Here is a 15,599-nt window from a genome sequence, read left to right on the forward strand (position 1 = left end):
ATCTGTCCCCTGTGCGACTGGTGGAGATGACACCAGCGTCACATCTCCGTCCAGTGAGACACAGAAGATGCTCAGTGGAGTGAGTGGAATTGGCATCATTGTTGCTCACATCTGAGTGGGGATCATAAGGTTGGTACCCAGGAGAGGCTGTCCCTGGGCCCTGGTTTTGTTTGAACCACTTTTGTGGGTCAGTTCGCAGACTCAAGGAATCTAGACCAAGGGGCGTCGTCCCCACCTGGCTCTGGGTAACCGATGATGAAATCTTATCGTGGCTTTTCTAAAACCTTTTCACAGTTTTTGGCCTGCTTCCCGAGGATAAACAGTCCTAACATCCTGTGCAGTCTGGGGCAGCCTTCCTGATAACGTGCACTTGAATGCTATTAGAATGATGCCAATCTTGTGAATAAACACGGAGAAACCAGCGCTTTGGTTCTTGGATTTGAGGGTCACCTTGCTGAGGGAGGGGGTGCTGAGCCTGACTTCCAAGACTCATTGTCCAGGAGTGTTTGCTGCTGGGTCAGGCTGGGCCACAGGCGACATGGAGCAGGGTGGTACAGCGCTCCCGCCTGATGTCCTGACCCCCGTGGGTCCCCGCCCCACATGCTACCGATGGACCCACTGCTCATGAGTATTGATGTCCCCAGGGATGTCCAGAGGTTGGGAGGGGTGAGCTCAAAGCAGTGCTGCCCCAGACTTGACATTGTAAACTCATGAACTTCCCACAGCATATTGGGCCCTGTGGTATAGTGTAGCACATCAGACCAAGAGTCTTGTGAGAGTTCAAGCTCTTCTTCCTGACAGGTAAGCCCTTTAACCTCTACAAGCCTCTGTCTCCTCATCTGCAGGACATAATAACGATGCAGCCTGCTAGTTACCCTTGAGGGTGGTGGCAAGACCGTTTACTCATTCATTTAACCAAGCATTTATTGAGCACCTGCTATGTGGCATGCTGGGTCCTGATGGGTGGGAGGAAACACTGATTGGAGGCAGGGCCGCTGGGACAGGACACGCAGGCCCTGGCCTGGCAGGGCAGCCTCCCCAGGGAAGGAAACAGGAAACAAGCTGTACCATTGGTAGTGTTTTTTCTCTCTGCTTCCCGGGCTTTTGGAAAGGGAGGGTGCCGTGATGGTGCCCTGAGGATGTGTTTGGAAAGCTGGATGTGCCTGTGGCTGCTTCCTGGGGCCTGAGAAGCAGCAGTGCTTGGCCTGCTGGGAAAAGATGTGGGGGGTGGGCATTGCCCTGGCCAGGGGCGGGCCTGCCTGTCCTCCTAAGGCCTGTCATAAAACACTCAGGTCCCCTGTCGACTTGCCTCCTGAGGCCCTTATATATCAAATACAGGAACTTCTGGGTCTGTCCCTCTCAGAGCCCTCAAGCCTGCCCGTGTCTGGGGGCCACCACACGCCCACCTCTTCAGCTGCCCAGCCTGCCCTCTCTGTTTCAGGTCCTTGCCTCCCTCGTCCACCCCACCAGGCCTCCCTCACCTTGCAGATGTCTGTCCTGCAGGGTGTGAGTGACTGGCCCCGTGATCTCCCTCACACCCATGTTCCCAAAGCCCCTGCCTTATCCTGACTTGAGCCTGGTCTTCCAGTTCTTAGCCTCCCCTCACTCCTGGGAAGTGACGTCCCCTTTTGTGGCTAAGTCTTTGTTTTCCTTTTTGCCCTAATACTCTCTCAGGCTACGGGCCTGAGAGCATATCTGGCTTATCTGGCCTGGACCCTGGGACCCTCTACTCATCACAAGCCCCTGCGTGTGTGCCTCCAAGAAGCTTTTCTGGGTCCTCTGTGTGTGGCTTAGATGCACTTAACCCGCTCCCCAAACCTGCCCATCATGTTGTGGCTTCCTCCTTCCCCTCCACGTGTGGCACATGCCTGCCCCCGCCGTTCACCCTCCCCAGGCCTCCCCGTTGCTCATGGGATCTGGCCTCTACTCCCTCCCCTTCCCAATGCCCGCGTAACATGGAACCAAGGACCACAGCCCCGGGGGAGCCCAAGGCTTGGGTCTGTGTCTCTCTTCGATGGAGATGACAGACTGACCAAGCACTCTCGGCTTTCGATGCCACTTGGGGAGTAGATGAGTGGACCCTGGAAACCTGGGCTGGGAGGACTGGGCAGGGAGACTCCCAGACAGGGCTGGCTGGGGCTCCCGTGACGTCAGGATCATGGACGGGAGGCAGCTAGGGCAGGAAGGGGCCCCCTGGGAGCAGACCTCTTTACAGACCATAGGGTGGGACGTGAGATAGGGCTCTGGCGGAGGCCCTACCTGTGTTAGCCCAAGAAGTCCTGTTTGAAAGGGGAAATCAGATCAGGAAGGCCTGCATGACATTTCCCGGCCTGAAGATCTGGCATGTGTACCCTTCAACGTTGAAGTCCCCGGGGTGGCCCTTATCAGAGCAGGTGTTGTGTAGTCTGGGTGCTATCTTAATGTGTTTGTGGAGTGGCCCGAATTTAGGGGCTATCTCTGCAGCCTGGGCTCCCAGCCAGCGGGAACCCCGCGCCCTCTATAAAGGCTGTGGGAGTGGGCACTGGCTGGAGCGGTGGCCGGACCCAGACTCAGGATGAAGTGTCTTGTGGCGCTACTTGCAGTTCTCGCTCTCTCCCAGGGCACTGGGATCACCAGGTGGGTGTCAGGCGCCCGGGGAGGGGACGGGCATCGCCCGCATCCTCTCTGGGTGGGTCTTTCCCCAGTCTTCTGGCCATTGGTCCCCCGGGGCGTCCTCAAGGAAGTGCTGCTAGTTCCCAAGATAATTGCTCCCGGTCAGTCTTGCCTTTGTATTTTGGGCCTTTCCCTCTACGTCGTTCTGCTACTCTTCAGGGCGTGGTGAACAAGAACGGGGGTCAGATGGGCTGCCTGGTAGATTAAAGGCCTGGCTTCTGCAGTCAAACTGCCTGCGCTTTGATCCCCAGTAACGTAACTCTCACATCACTTAATGCAAATTTGTGAAATTAGGATGAGAGAAGTGTCCATCTCATAGGGCTGTCACGAGGGGTACATGAGTTAGTACTTGTAAAATGCTCCGAACAGTGCCCGGCACATTGTAAGAATGGTGCGCATCTGTTAAACAAAATAAAGTTCTCTTTATTTTGTCCAAATCCTTTGTGGGTGAAGTTCCCAGGTTCTCCTCCCAAAATGATAACTGATATTTATGGAGCTGCTTGCTACTAGGTGCCAGACACTTGGCTAGGTCTTTACCTACACTATCACTAAGCCTCAGGGATTAAGTAGATGTATTATTTGCATTTTACAGTTGAGGAAACTGTTGTTCAGGGAGGCCCCCTGAGCTGCCCAAAGCCTGATGGTTAGAAATGGAGAAGCCAGGACTTGGTCCCAGGTGGTCCCCGTCTTAGTCCCAGACTCTTGCCATGACGTCACACTACCTCTGGTTCCCAGGTTCGAGCCCTGTCAAGGCCCAAGCCTAGGGAAACCTGAATCCATCCTCACGAAGCAGAATCCCTAAAAAGAGGTCCAGTGCCTTTGAGCAGTGGGGGCTGCTTGTGGTGGTCCTGAAAGTGGAGTTCGTCCAAGTGTCAGGCATCTGGTGGCCTCAGCAGAGGGCCTGGAGGCAGGACTGGGTGGAAGTTTCCCTGGTGGTTGGAGCCTGTGTGCAGGGCCATATTCCTGGTTCTCAGCATGGGGCGGTGGACTGCCTTTGATGCTCGCTTGCCCTGAGGGAGGCTCTCTGGGTCTTGTGCTGCGAGGAGACAGCTCAGCAGTGTCACGGCTACTACTGTGGATCTTGAAGAAGATCCAGTTGAGAAGCACAGCTGGAAAAGCCAGAAAGCACTGGGGACTTGGACATGGGGACACGCGAACAGGCAGCTGTGGGCTTGCTCCCAGGAGCTCAGTCCAGCTTCCTTCCTTTAGGGCTGAAGTTCTTTTCTATCATCAGAGACAAAGGCTGAGAAATGTCTTGAGAACCTTTCATTTAGAGATCAGGTCCCAGCTGAAGTCACACATGAGGACTGGGGGCGGGAGGCACCGGAGGAGAGACCAGAATTCACACATGAGGCTCTTCCATATGGGACCCATTTGGGACGTGAACGACATGAGAGAACCCACTTCCTTTATGGGTGTTAAACCTGCTGCCATTTTATTACTCTCAAAGCACTTTCACACCTGTAGCCTCCAGTCGTCCTTAAAATTGGCCTGCCGAGAAGGGCCACGTGGCTCTTAGAGCTGGGACGGATGCTGGGAACCAGGACTCCCCAGTCCTTCAATCTGCAGGAGAGGAAACTGAGAGCCACTCGGCTGGCCCACAGCAGGGCCCCTGAGAGTGGCTGGAAAGGGAGAGAGAATCCATTTTGCAGAGAAGAAGCTGAAGCTCAGAGGGCCTTGGGGAGCCACCAGCCGTCCCAGACGGGCTGTCAACCAGCTTCTGCTGTTTTCCTTCTTGATTCTCTTCCTGCTGATCCACCTCCTTCATCCAATATCTAAACACTAACCAAGCTCCCTGGGGACCATGCTCTGTGCTGAAACCCTTTGAAGAATTTCCACCTGTTAGGCTGCCCAGAGGAGAGAACAGGGGTTGGCAAAGGGTGGGAACATTGTCGTAGCATTTTCCAAAACGTGGGGGGCACTGTTTTCCTCTCTGGACAGTTGGTCCCGGAGGGTGGAGACTGTACCCTTTTTCCCATTGTGTTCCCTGTGCCCCATACAGTGCCTGGCACAGGGTACGTCCACAGCAAGGATTTGTAGACTGAGTGAGAATATGCGTAGTGTCTTTCAAACCTTGGAGTTGCAAAACTCATTAGCAGGTTATGAAATACATTGACTGAGTCTCCACCAGCATTAAAGAAGAGAAAGGAGTAGGAGATGTCAGAGCGCATTGGGTTTAGTAAGGACTGGCATGGATTTGTGAACTGATGTAGACTACAGTTTTTACTTTCGGTTATGGTACAAAAGTGGGGGAGTGGCTTATGGAGCCCAGAGCCTCTGGGCACTTCTCGCAGGCTGGGCAGCCCTGAGGAGAGGCTCACCTCATCACTAATTCCTCCCCCCTCCTTAGGATCCCTCTGCACAAAGGCAAGCCTTTGAGAAAGGCGCTGAAGGAGCGTGGGATCCTGGAGGACTTCCTGCAGAAATACCGGGAAGCTGTCCGCAGCAAGTACTCCAGCTTCGGGGAGGTGGCCTGGGAGCCTCTGACCAGCTACCTGGACGTGAGTGGCTCTGCCAGCCTTCCAGTAATGATTCCCACACCGTGCGATGGATGCCCCCCTTCCCTCTTTCAGGAATCATGGAGCCCCAGGGGGTGTGAGGTCATCTCCTACCCCTCAGGATCTCCCAGGGGCCAACAGGCCCTCAAAGCCTATCCCCTGCCTTCAAAGGTCTGCGCTCAGATGACCTTCCTGCAGACCGCATCCCTTGTGGGTGCGTGGTCTGCTCCCAGACCCAACCTCACACCCACCTTTCTGGGCCCAGGGAGCCCATGTCTTAGGCTGGGCTCGGCAGGAGGGGGCAGCTGGCGCCCACTCTCCGCTTCCCAGGACATGGCAGGAGTGCCCCGTGTGCCCTCGTCCTTTCTGGAGCCTGTCTCTCTCATCTGTCACGCTTGGCAGTAAACAACCCCCTGTTTTTCTCTTCTGTGTCCTCATTTCCTTATCTAGGTCATCCCTGCCCCCGCCCCAGCCCCAGTACTGACACATGGGGAGAGCGGGAGAGGAGGGGTGGCCGGGACAGCTTGGCTCTGGGGTCTGTACCCAGCTGGTGTCCCACCTCTGTGTCCCGGCCCCTGGCAGGGTGCCCCAGGCTCCCTACCAGGCGGGGCTTAACTTTCCATGCAGTGTCTGCTTTGGGGGCTGATTCCAGCAGTGGAGGCAGGGCTTTCAGGAGGGGCAGGCCGAGCACAGCTGGGGTGGGAGCGCAGCGTGGGGGCCGGGGATGAAGAACCACCCCACCCCCAGGGATCCTCCTTCCATTCCCTCCCCCTCGGCCTCCCAGGTCTGTGGGCAGAAAGCACGCGGCCTACAGAGCTGAAGCGGGTCCACGCCGTGCAGCCACCCTCCCCTCCACCCTGACTCAGTGCTGTCTGTCCTCAGAGTGAGTACTTTGGGACGATCTACATCGGGACCCCACCCCAGGAGTTCACCGTGGTATTTGACACCGGCTCCTCTGACCTCTGGGTGCCCTCTGTCTACTGCAGGAGTGACGCCTGCCGTGAGTGACCTCCATCCGCCCACGGCGCCACTCTGCTGGCTGCAGTCAGGGTGGCCGTTGGGGTCGGGGGGAGACACGGGGGGTCAGCAGAGCTTGCTCGGACGTTCCCAGCCTCCTGGTTGTGTCCCATCTCCTCGTTCAACACTTCCCACTGGCCCCAGCCTGGGAAGGTGTAAAAATCACAGGCTGATGTATAAAGCACCAGATAGAAATGAGGGAACTTAATTTTTCTGCTTTTTTTTTTTTTTTTTGCTCTATCAGGAGCCAAGGCAGACTCCTTACGCTCCTGGGTTCTCAGTTTTTTTTCTATAAAATGGGGCCAGTGGGCGCTGGGAGAATAAAGTGAGAGGCACTGAGTAAACACTTCATGTATGTAAATGATTTATTTCTCCAACCATCCTGGGAGGTTGGTGTTCTTTTTATCCTCATTTACCAGGTGAGGAAACCAAGGTTCAGAGAAGCAAAGAGACTTGCCGGATATTACAAAGCAGGTAGAAGCCAGTCTCAGGAAACCACAAGGATGGTTTTCTTCTTCCATTTTTTGTTTGGAAGCTATGAAGCGGGGGTCAGAGAGGTGGGTTGAGCAACAAAGAATAATTTTCTTGACTAAACGCTGTGGGATCAAGAGACAACGAGGTGCTTATATTCAGTAGAGAGAATGGTTAGTATTTATTCCTTTTTAAAAATAAATTTATTTATTTGCTGCATTGGGTCTTTGTTGCTGCGCACGGGCTTTCTCTAGTTGCGGCAAGCCGGGGCTGCTCTTCATTGTGGTGCGCGGGCTCTTCATTGCCGTGGCTTCTCTTGTTGTGGAGCACAGGCTCTAGGTGCGTGGGCTTCAGTAGTTGTGGCGCGTGAGCTCAATAGTTGTGGCTCACGGGCTCTGAAGCACAGGCTCAATAGTTGTGGCCCAAGGGCTTAGCTACTCTGCGATATGTGGGATCTTCCTGGAGCAGGGATCAAACCTACGTTCCCTGCATTGGCAGGCGGATTCTCAACCACTTCGCCACCTAGGAAGCCCCAGTATTTATTCTTACAAAGCCTGATGAGGATTCAGCCCTGGCTGGCACGTTGAGTGGCACAAAGACGCTACGGGCCCCACTCACCCTGAGTCTGTGTTCCAGAAAACCACCGCCGCTTTGATCCAAGCAAGTCGTCCACCTTCCAGAGCCTGGGCAGACCCCTGTCCATCCAGTATGGCACAGGCAGCATGCAGGGCTTCCTGGGATACGACACCGTCATTGTGAGTGTGGGATGGGACCAGCCAGCCCTTGCCTCTCCCTCCCCACCAGCCACTCTCCCACGCAGACACCCCGGCTCTGGGCTGTGCCACAGCGGGCGCTGAGAGGCCCTTTGGGTCCTGCCCCTGGGGGTGGCCCTGTGGGGGAGGACTCTGAGAGGGATTTTAGCCAGCAGCAGCTGTGGGGTGTCCCTCCCTCCCTTCCCTGTTTCCTTCCCTGGTCAGTCACCAGAGCCCCACCTGAGAGGCTTCTCTGGGTCCCGTTTCCATCCTCTTAACCCTTTTTTCACTTGACCTAGCCATAGTGAGTCCAGAATCCTGAGTCTGTGCCAGTTCTGAGCTCTTCAGCATCACCTGTGTGATCTCATTTTAAATTTAGTTCTATCAACAGCCCCTTGAGGAAGGTATTGTCATCTCCATTGTTCAGATGAGGGACCGGAGGCTCAGATGAGCTGATAACTTGCCTGAAGTCGCACAGCTGGTGATGGTGGGAACTGAATGTCAGACCCACGTCTCTGACTCTCTGGGGCTTGACCTCACTCTTTATCAATCATACAGCATTATCCTCTCTCAAGTCAGAGAGTGTCTGTGTCCTCTGTACAAGGGGTCCCCTTGCTCTTGTCCCCTTTCGGCTTCTGAAGGACTTACAGTGACCAGCACATAGTACATGCATGACACATGTTAGCGTCTTTCTTTTTGTCCTCATCCACCATCTAAGACTGACAACCAAGAGGCATCCCTTGATGCTCTTCCCCTTGATCTTCCTTGAGTTCTTTCTTGAGTCTGGCTGAAGTCTTTTTTGCTTTAAGCCCCAAAAGACACAGCCCTTCTCTGCTGCCAGCCCTCTCCTCAGCCTCTTCCTTTGGCTGGACAGGTGCCCACTCAGCTCAGGCCTCCCCAGGAGTCAGCAGCAGAGCCACTGGCTAAGGTGGCCCATCAGACAGGCCTCCGGAAGGCTGATTCCCCTGCTCAGGCGTCCTACTTCTCTGCTGCCTGGAGCCATTGGCTTTCTTTTCTGCTATTTTGGGTTCAAGGGGAAAAACCTGCATCTTCACGGAGGAGCTGGCCCTTGCTGTGGGCCTGGGCCATGGTGCATCTTGCTGTCTTCACTCACCCACCTTGGCCAGGGGGTATGTGAGAGAGGCTCAGGGGTCAGGACCTGCCCGCCCCCTCCGGCAGAGGTTTCACATGAAGTGGGACTGAGTGGGGCACCCCAGGAAGAGGAAGATCAGTGTGGGTAGAGCAGAGTGAGCTCAGGGACCAGAGGAGGGCGAGGAGGGGTGAGAAGCAGGACCAGAGCATGAGGGGATTCTAGGACACAGGTTTCACCCTGAGTGCCTTCAGGAGCCACTGGAAGGTTGTAGCAAGGGTGACATGATGACATCCACTCTCAAAGGTCGCTTTGGCTGCCTGTGTGGAGGATGGGTTATAAGGGGACAGAGTAGAAGCAGCAGGGCCACTGTGGGAGCTCAGAACAGGCTAGTGGACACGTCAGCCTTCCAGGGAAATGGCAGACTGATAGGATGCTTTGGAGTTAGCACTTCTTGGCAGAATGCCAATAAATCTTTGTTGATCAGACATTTACGAAGTGCTCGATAAATGTGCAGCGTTTGTATTCTTCAGTCTAAGCACTGCCTTGACATGCAGGTGTTATTATTCCCTGTAACAGATGAGGAGACAGGCTCAGAGAGGCACCTGTCCAAGGTCACACAGCACACGACAGAGCAAGGACGCACAGTGGGGTCTTTTAGATGCAAACTGCGCGCATGTTCTTTCTGACCATCACGCTGCCCCCACGGCTAGTCCCTGGGGGAGGCCCCGGTGCAGCAGCCGACGGGAGGGCGGCAGGCAGGCAGAGGGCCTTGGAGCGTTCCTTGTCTCACCGCCTTCTGTGGGCTCACCCCCAACTTCTGCACCATCAGCACTGCTGTCTGTACCCCTACCCGTGCCCTCTCTCCCCCCACCATCCCAGCCCCCTGCCTTGTCAGCCCAGTTCCCTCCAAGCCACAGCACAGAGCTGGGTGAGGAGGCTTTTCTACGCCTCCTTACATAACATAACTACGCTGCCTATAGGAGGGAGGGTGGGCTGGCAGAGACTGACCCTTGACCTTTGTGGGTCCTCTGGCCGCAGGGCCTCCTGGTGGAGGTCACTCTGCCTCTCTTGCAGGTCTCCAACATCGTGGATCCCCAGCAGACTGTGGGCCTGAGCACCCAGGAACCTGGTGATGTCTTCACCTACTCCGAGTTCGACGGGATCCTGGGGATGGCCTACCCCTCGCTCTCCTCCGAGTACTCGGTGCCTGTGTTTGACAATATGATGGACAGGCACCTGGTGGCCCAAGACCTGTTCTCATTTTACATGGACAGGTGGGAGCTGCACCCTGCGTGGGCTGGACTTCCACGGCCTGGCAGGGACTGTCGGCTGAGGAGTATCCTCCCTTGGGGACACTGCAACACAGGGCTAGCCCCCAGCATCCAAGCAAACCTCTCCCTGTTTCCAGGCACATCCAACCTCCTGTCTAGTCCCAGCATGGTCATGGATGCAGCCAGAGTCCACTGGGCCAGAATTTGACTTTTATTTCTGGCATTTAAAACAGGAGGCCTGACTCCATCTCTGCACAGGGTTTTTGTTTGTTTGTTTTTTAATTAACTAGGTTTCATATTTTTTTAAAAAATTATTTATTTATTTATTGGCTGCATATTTTTGGGTCTTTGTTGCTGCACGTGGGCTTTCTCTAGTTGTGGCGACTGGGGGCTACTCTTCATTATGGTGTGTGGGCTTCTCTTGTTGTGGAGCACCAACTCTAGGTGCACGGGCTTCAGTCGTTGCAGCACACAGGCTCAATAGTTGTGGCTCACAAGCTCTAGAGCGCAGGCTCAGTAGTTGAGCTTAGCATGGGCTTAGTTGCTCCGCGGCAAGTGAGATCTTCCTGGAGCAGGGATCGAACCCGTGTCCCCTGCTTAGGCAGGTGGATTCTTATCCACTGAGCCACCTGGGAAGTCTCACATAGGGGTTTTTAACCTCTTTTTTTTCCAAAGCGGCAGGTCTTAGTAATCACTTATTGATGTCATCGAGGTTCACAGATGTTTAGAGCAGGCCCGTCTCCTTTCAATATGCAGGAAGCTGAGGTCCTGGAAGGACGATCACCCTCGGTACTGGTAGATGAGCCACGTTTGGGGCCCAGGACTCCTGACTCTTAGCGCAGTGTTCCCCACTCTACTCGCCTGATGGGGCAGCTCTGCTAGATGGAGGGGTGTGTGGCGGGACTGGGAGCAGGGAACCACACTCAGGAGAAGGAGCTGGGCAGCTGAGGTCAGGGGAACCCAGGCAGGGGGTAAACTGGTGCATTCATTTATTCACTTAGTAGATATTTACGGGCCCTTCCTATGTACAGGGCTCTGCCAGGACATGGGGCTACATCAGCAAACAAGAAAACTGGGAGTTAACTTTTTAGCGGGGGAAACCAACAGCACACAATTATGTATACAACTACAATGACAGTTGTGATAGGAACACTCTCTGCAGGGGAGATCTGGGTGTATAGTAACAGGAAGCCCAGTCTGATGAGGTATGTGTGTGAAGGGTGGCCAGGGGAAACTTCGCTGAGGCCTGAGGGGGTGTTATCCTGGTGAGATAAAGGGATGGTCCATTTTAGGCAGTGGGGTGGCATGTACCAGAGCCCGGATGTGGGACAGAGCTTGATGAGGCCAAGGAACGAGAGCTGCAGAGTAGGAAGTAGGCAGCCCACAGTGTGCGGATGTTTCCTGGCTGCAAGACAGAGTCCTGGAAAGAACAGAGAGGGTTTGGGCTGGGGTGGCAGTTTTAATCCAGAGCATGTGGGTCCTTGTTGAAGACCCCTTCCCCTACTTGAGGCCAAAGGGCTGGGGGCAGAAAGCCTTGAGTGGTGGGGGGTGGGGACACAGTGGCTTGAGCAGAGCCTGGCAGTCATGTGACCTCCTACTTCCTGACCTCCCCTCACACAGTAATGACCATGCTCTGGCCCCTAGTGCTGCCACACCCTGGGGGTGGGGGTGGGCTGCAGAATTCAGAGAGAAAGGATGCTGCAGCTGATATCAAAGAAAAGCCTGGAGTACGAGGGAGGCTGGGAGAGCTCATTTGAAGCCTGTGGGGTGGAGGTAGGGGTTGGGGGCGGGGGGGACAGTGGGGCAAGGTCTGAATCTCATCTGCCCCTATGTAGCGCTGGGGTACCTCCTCACAGAGCCGGGGTGTCAGAGTCCCACCACATGCCTTTCCTTGGTTTCAGGAATGGCCAGGAGAGCATGCTCACGCTGGGGGCCATTGACCCGTCCTACTACACAGGATCCCTGCACTGGGTGCCCGTGACCATGCAGAAGTACTGGCAGTTCACCGTGGACAGGTGGGTGAGCTGCGGCTGTGGCACCGCCAGAGGCTGACCCCAGGGTCTGGGCGTCAGCCCGGTAGCTCGTAAGACCATCACATTAGAGTCTGAATCAGATGCTGCAAAGCCAAGTGCCTTTGTTGGTGAGAATGCTAAACATTCACTTATACTTTATTAGTAAGACTAACTATGCGTATCCAGCACTACTGCCGGCCAAGCATTGTGCTGGGCAAGAGTGTGACTGCCTGGTTTATTCCTCCCTGGAGCCCTGTGAGGGCGGTGCCGTGGTCATCCTCACTTTGTAATTTACTAACACCGAGTTTGAACCTCAAGACCATCCCTTGAGGAAATCAAGAAAGGAGTGGTTACCGTACCCATTTTGTAGATGAGAAGCCTGAGTGTAGGAAAATAGGAGAATTTGAAGCAAGTAAATGTCAGGAGAAAATTTGAAACCAGGTCTTTGGGCAACTAGTGCGGTACACATTCCACCCCTTAATGAGTGTGACTTTGTTGTTTCATTGAAGTTTCTGTCCCATAGAAGGTCAGGTGGCCTCTGTTTAGCCACTGAGTTGGGAGAAAATGGTTTCAGATCTTTTCTCTGAGCTCAGGAATTAATGGCAGCTCCAGGAAGGAGCCCAAAGGAAGGGATTTGTGGTGGCTGGGCTTCCTTCTTGCCAAGGATCCTGGCAGGGGAGGCTAGAAGGAGCCCAGGGAGGGAGGGCTGGATGCTGGGTGCCCTGCGAGGCCATCCTGTTTCCCCTCCGCAGTGTCACCATCAGCGGTGTGGTGGTGGCCTGTGATGGTGGCTGTCAGGCCATCCTGGACACGGGAACCTCCCTCCTGATGGGGCCCAGCAGTGACATCCTCAACATCCAGATGGCCATTGGAGCCACAGAGAACCGGCATGGCGAGGTGAGGCCAGACCCTTCCCCCTGCCTCCCCAGACCCCCCTGAAGAGGGGACCCCTTTGCACATGGAAGAAATGACAAAGGGAAATGGTGAGGGGGCCCATTCCCCTGCAGGGGTTGGAACTTCTTGGGAGGCCTTCACGGTGGCCTAGCTTTTTCAGCTTTGGCCCGCTTGCTGTCGGAGCTCCCATGTCTCATGCAGTGGCTGCAATCTGACTTCCTGTCCCAGGGAGAGTCCTACATCCCCGACTCGCTAAGCTTTGCTGCACCCTCTTGTTCCCCTCCACCCATGGGTCTCCCCTCTTCCTCCCTGACAGCTAAGTGCTCTCAGTGTCCTTGGGAGGTCTGGCTGGGCTTGGAGGGAAAATGTCGGGGCAAACCCCTCCTTGTCTCCAGCTGGCGTCTGTCCCTGGGCTGGAAGACAGCTGGTCCCCGTCTGTGTGACTCCTTTGAGGTCTGAGAGCCTCCCTGGGGTCCTCTGAGTAACAGGCCCCTCCCTACCGCTTGGCTCCAGTGCAGAGGAAGAGGCCCCGCCTGGGACTTTCTCTGCCTCTGGCAGTCAGATCACACCCATGGCCCTTCTAAGGGAACCCCCCTCTGGTCTTTAGTTTGACATCGACTGCGGCAGCCTGAGCAGCATGCCCACGGTGGTCTTTGAGATCCACGGCAGAATGTACCCACTGAGCCCCTCTGCCTACACCAACCAGGTATGAGTCTCTGGAGAGGAAGCTCGGGCTCACCCAGCTCCCCTCCTCCCTCCTGGCAACTCAGTGCATTGGTGAAAAGTGGCATGGCCTACGTGGAGAGAGCAGGGTGTACATCCAGACCACCAGGCCCTTCCGAGTGGGGCCTGTTGTCCTTGGGCCTCCTTTGTGGCTGCTGCAGCCTCACCCTGAGAGAAATGGGGAGGCAGGAAGGACAGAGCCCAGCACCCTGAGGGAGAGTGGGATGGACAGGACCACGGCCACCCGTAGGAACCTCCATCTACTGTGCTAGCTTCTAAGCCCTGGGGCCTAGGGCTTTGTCTGGGATTTTTCTTGATATCCTGGGCATTGTGGGGACCCAACCCTCATCCCTACTGCCCTGCCTGCTTCAGCTTTGACCTAATCCTGAGCACCCCAAACAGCCAAGGCCTCGGGTCCCCAGGCCTGCTCTGGCTGGTCATTAGGGCCGTAGGTACCGAGAGCAGGAGGGTGGGGGGTTTAGGGAGGACAAGTGAGCGGGAGTGGGGAAGGGACCCACCAGATGATCCTGGATTTGGCATTTCATTTCTGAGTATCCATTTTCCGTCTGTTGAGTGGATGAATTTGATACTTGTTTGCTTACCTCAGAAGGTGATTTCAAGGATGAGAGGGACTAATAGATGAGAGAGTGATTGGGGGTGGGGTCGGGAGAGGCAGAGCGACGGGGGTTGGGACCAGCTTCATGTCAGCCTTCCCTTTCCCAGGACCAGGGCTTCTGCACCAGTGGCTTCCAGGGTGACAATTATTCCCAGCTGTGGATCCTGGGGGATGTCTTCATCCGGGAGTATTACAGTGTCTTTGACAGGGCCAACAACCGTGTGGGGCTGGCCAAGGCCGTCTGAATACACCGCTGACCAAGAGCCTCACTGTCTCCAAGCACATGCACGTACACACACGTACACGTGTAGATGAGGTTCTCAGGCAGACGGTTCTCAATAAATACTACATCTCTGCAAAGCCTGGCTTCCTTTGGGGCTGAATCCTTGCACGGCTCTGGGGTGGGATGCGGCAGTCACGTGGTGTGTCCGGCAGAACTGGGTAGGGGAGGGCTGGGGACACAGTTGATGGATGGAGACTTTCACAAGGGAATTGGCCATTTCAAGCTCAGGTCAGGCTTTTAAAAGCCAGACCAGTCTTGCCTTCCTGTTCTACTGTACATCTTTCTGGGGAAAGAATGCAGTGAGGGAGACCTTCACGGGATGAGACTTGTGCCCGGGGAGCAAGGGCTTGAGGTGGGGCTGAGTAGAGACTATTGGCCCAGGGAGAGAACGGCTTTAGGTCTATTAAGAAAAGGGCTTGAATGCCATTTGGAGAAGACAGTTAGTGGAACAGGCAGAGGGTATCTGGGAAGGTCCGAGGGTCCTGAGGTTGCTGTGGGGAAGAACCACAGCCCAGAGTCCCATCCTCGGTCTTAGAGTCTCCAAACTCAGCAGCGCCTGAAAAGTGGCTACATCGCCGGGGGCGGACCCTCGTCCACCGGCTCACAGAGGCGGACGTATAGAAGCTCAGCGAGGACCACGGCTGTCAGTGAACAAACCACGCACGCTCACAGGTCCCTGCAGCCCCTCCTGAGGAGGGGAGAGGTCACAGAGGAAATACAGGTATCGGGCGTCAGAACAAAGGCATCTAGGCAAAGGTCAGAGGTTTTTCTCAGTCATGCTACTTTGAGGTGCTGTGACGGGCAGGCCCACCAGCCTCCTGGGGAGATCCCAGTGCTCGGTCCCTGGGCAGGAACTGTGCACGTTTGCTCCCTCCACCCTCCACCCTCCTTCCCTTCTCTCTGCACCCCTTCTTTTGACAGTTTTTTCCCTAAAGGGAACAGTATAATTGATCAGGCTTCACTTTTCTAAATCCCAGCCAGTCTTGCCCCCAGTACAGTGACTGGGCTTTAAGTCACAACTTTATAGGAGCTGACCTCTCAGAAGGCCTTGGAAGCGGAGCTGGGACCACATTACTATCTAGTCCCTGCCCCCCCTGTATCCTGACCACACGTGCCCTGCAAACAGCTGAGGAGCAGGTGAGACACGAGGCAGGTCTCAGAGATCCTGAAGCCACAGGTTTGGCTGTGACATTTCACGAAGGAGGCTGTCCTTTAGGAAGGGGGCAGGCGGCTCCCAGCAGGAGCTGTGGCTGGGGTCCTGTTGATGGGACCCTCTGGGGACACCTCCTGGGGTCTTTCCCAGTTGTACCCAAGGAC

General features: G+C 55.4%; 1 protein-coding gene across 1 annotated transcript; it reads left to right on the forward strand.

The window, feature by feature from the left end:
- The first annotated feature begins 2,554 nt into the window (after positions 1-2,554).
- LOC130858426 (chymosin) lies at positions 2,555-14,249 on the forward strand. The gene is made up of 9 exons (XM_057744830.1): positions 2,555-2,616; positions 5,003-5,153; positions 6,033-6,150; positions 7,275-7,393; positions 9,558-9,757; positions 11,656-11,769; positions 12,519-12,663; positions 13,268-13,366; positions 14,107-14,249. The coding sequence occupies exons 1-9, from the start codon at positions 2,555-2,557 to the stop codon at positions 14,242-14,244; spliced, it is 1,146 nt and encodes a 381-aa protein (XP_057600813.1). The 3' UTR covers positions 14,245-14,249.
- The last annotated feature ends 1,350 nt before the right edge of the window (positions 14,250-15,599 follow it).

The sequence above is a fragment of the Hippopotamus amphibius genome, chromosome 1 (assembly GCF_030028045.1).
Source record: "Hippopotamus amphibius kiboko isolate mHipAmp2 chromosome 1, mHipAmp2.hap2, whole genome shotgun sequence".
In the NCBI taxonomy this organism is placed as follows: domain Eukaryota; kingdom Metazoa; phylum Chordata; class Mammalia; order Artiodactyla; family Hippopotamidae; genus Hippopotamus; species Hippopotamus amphibius.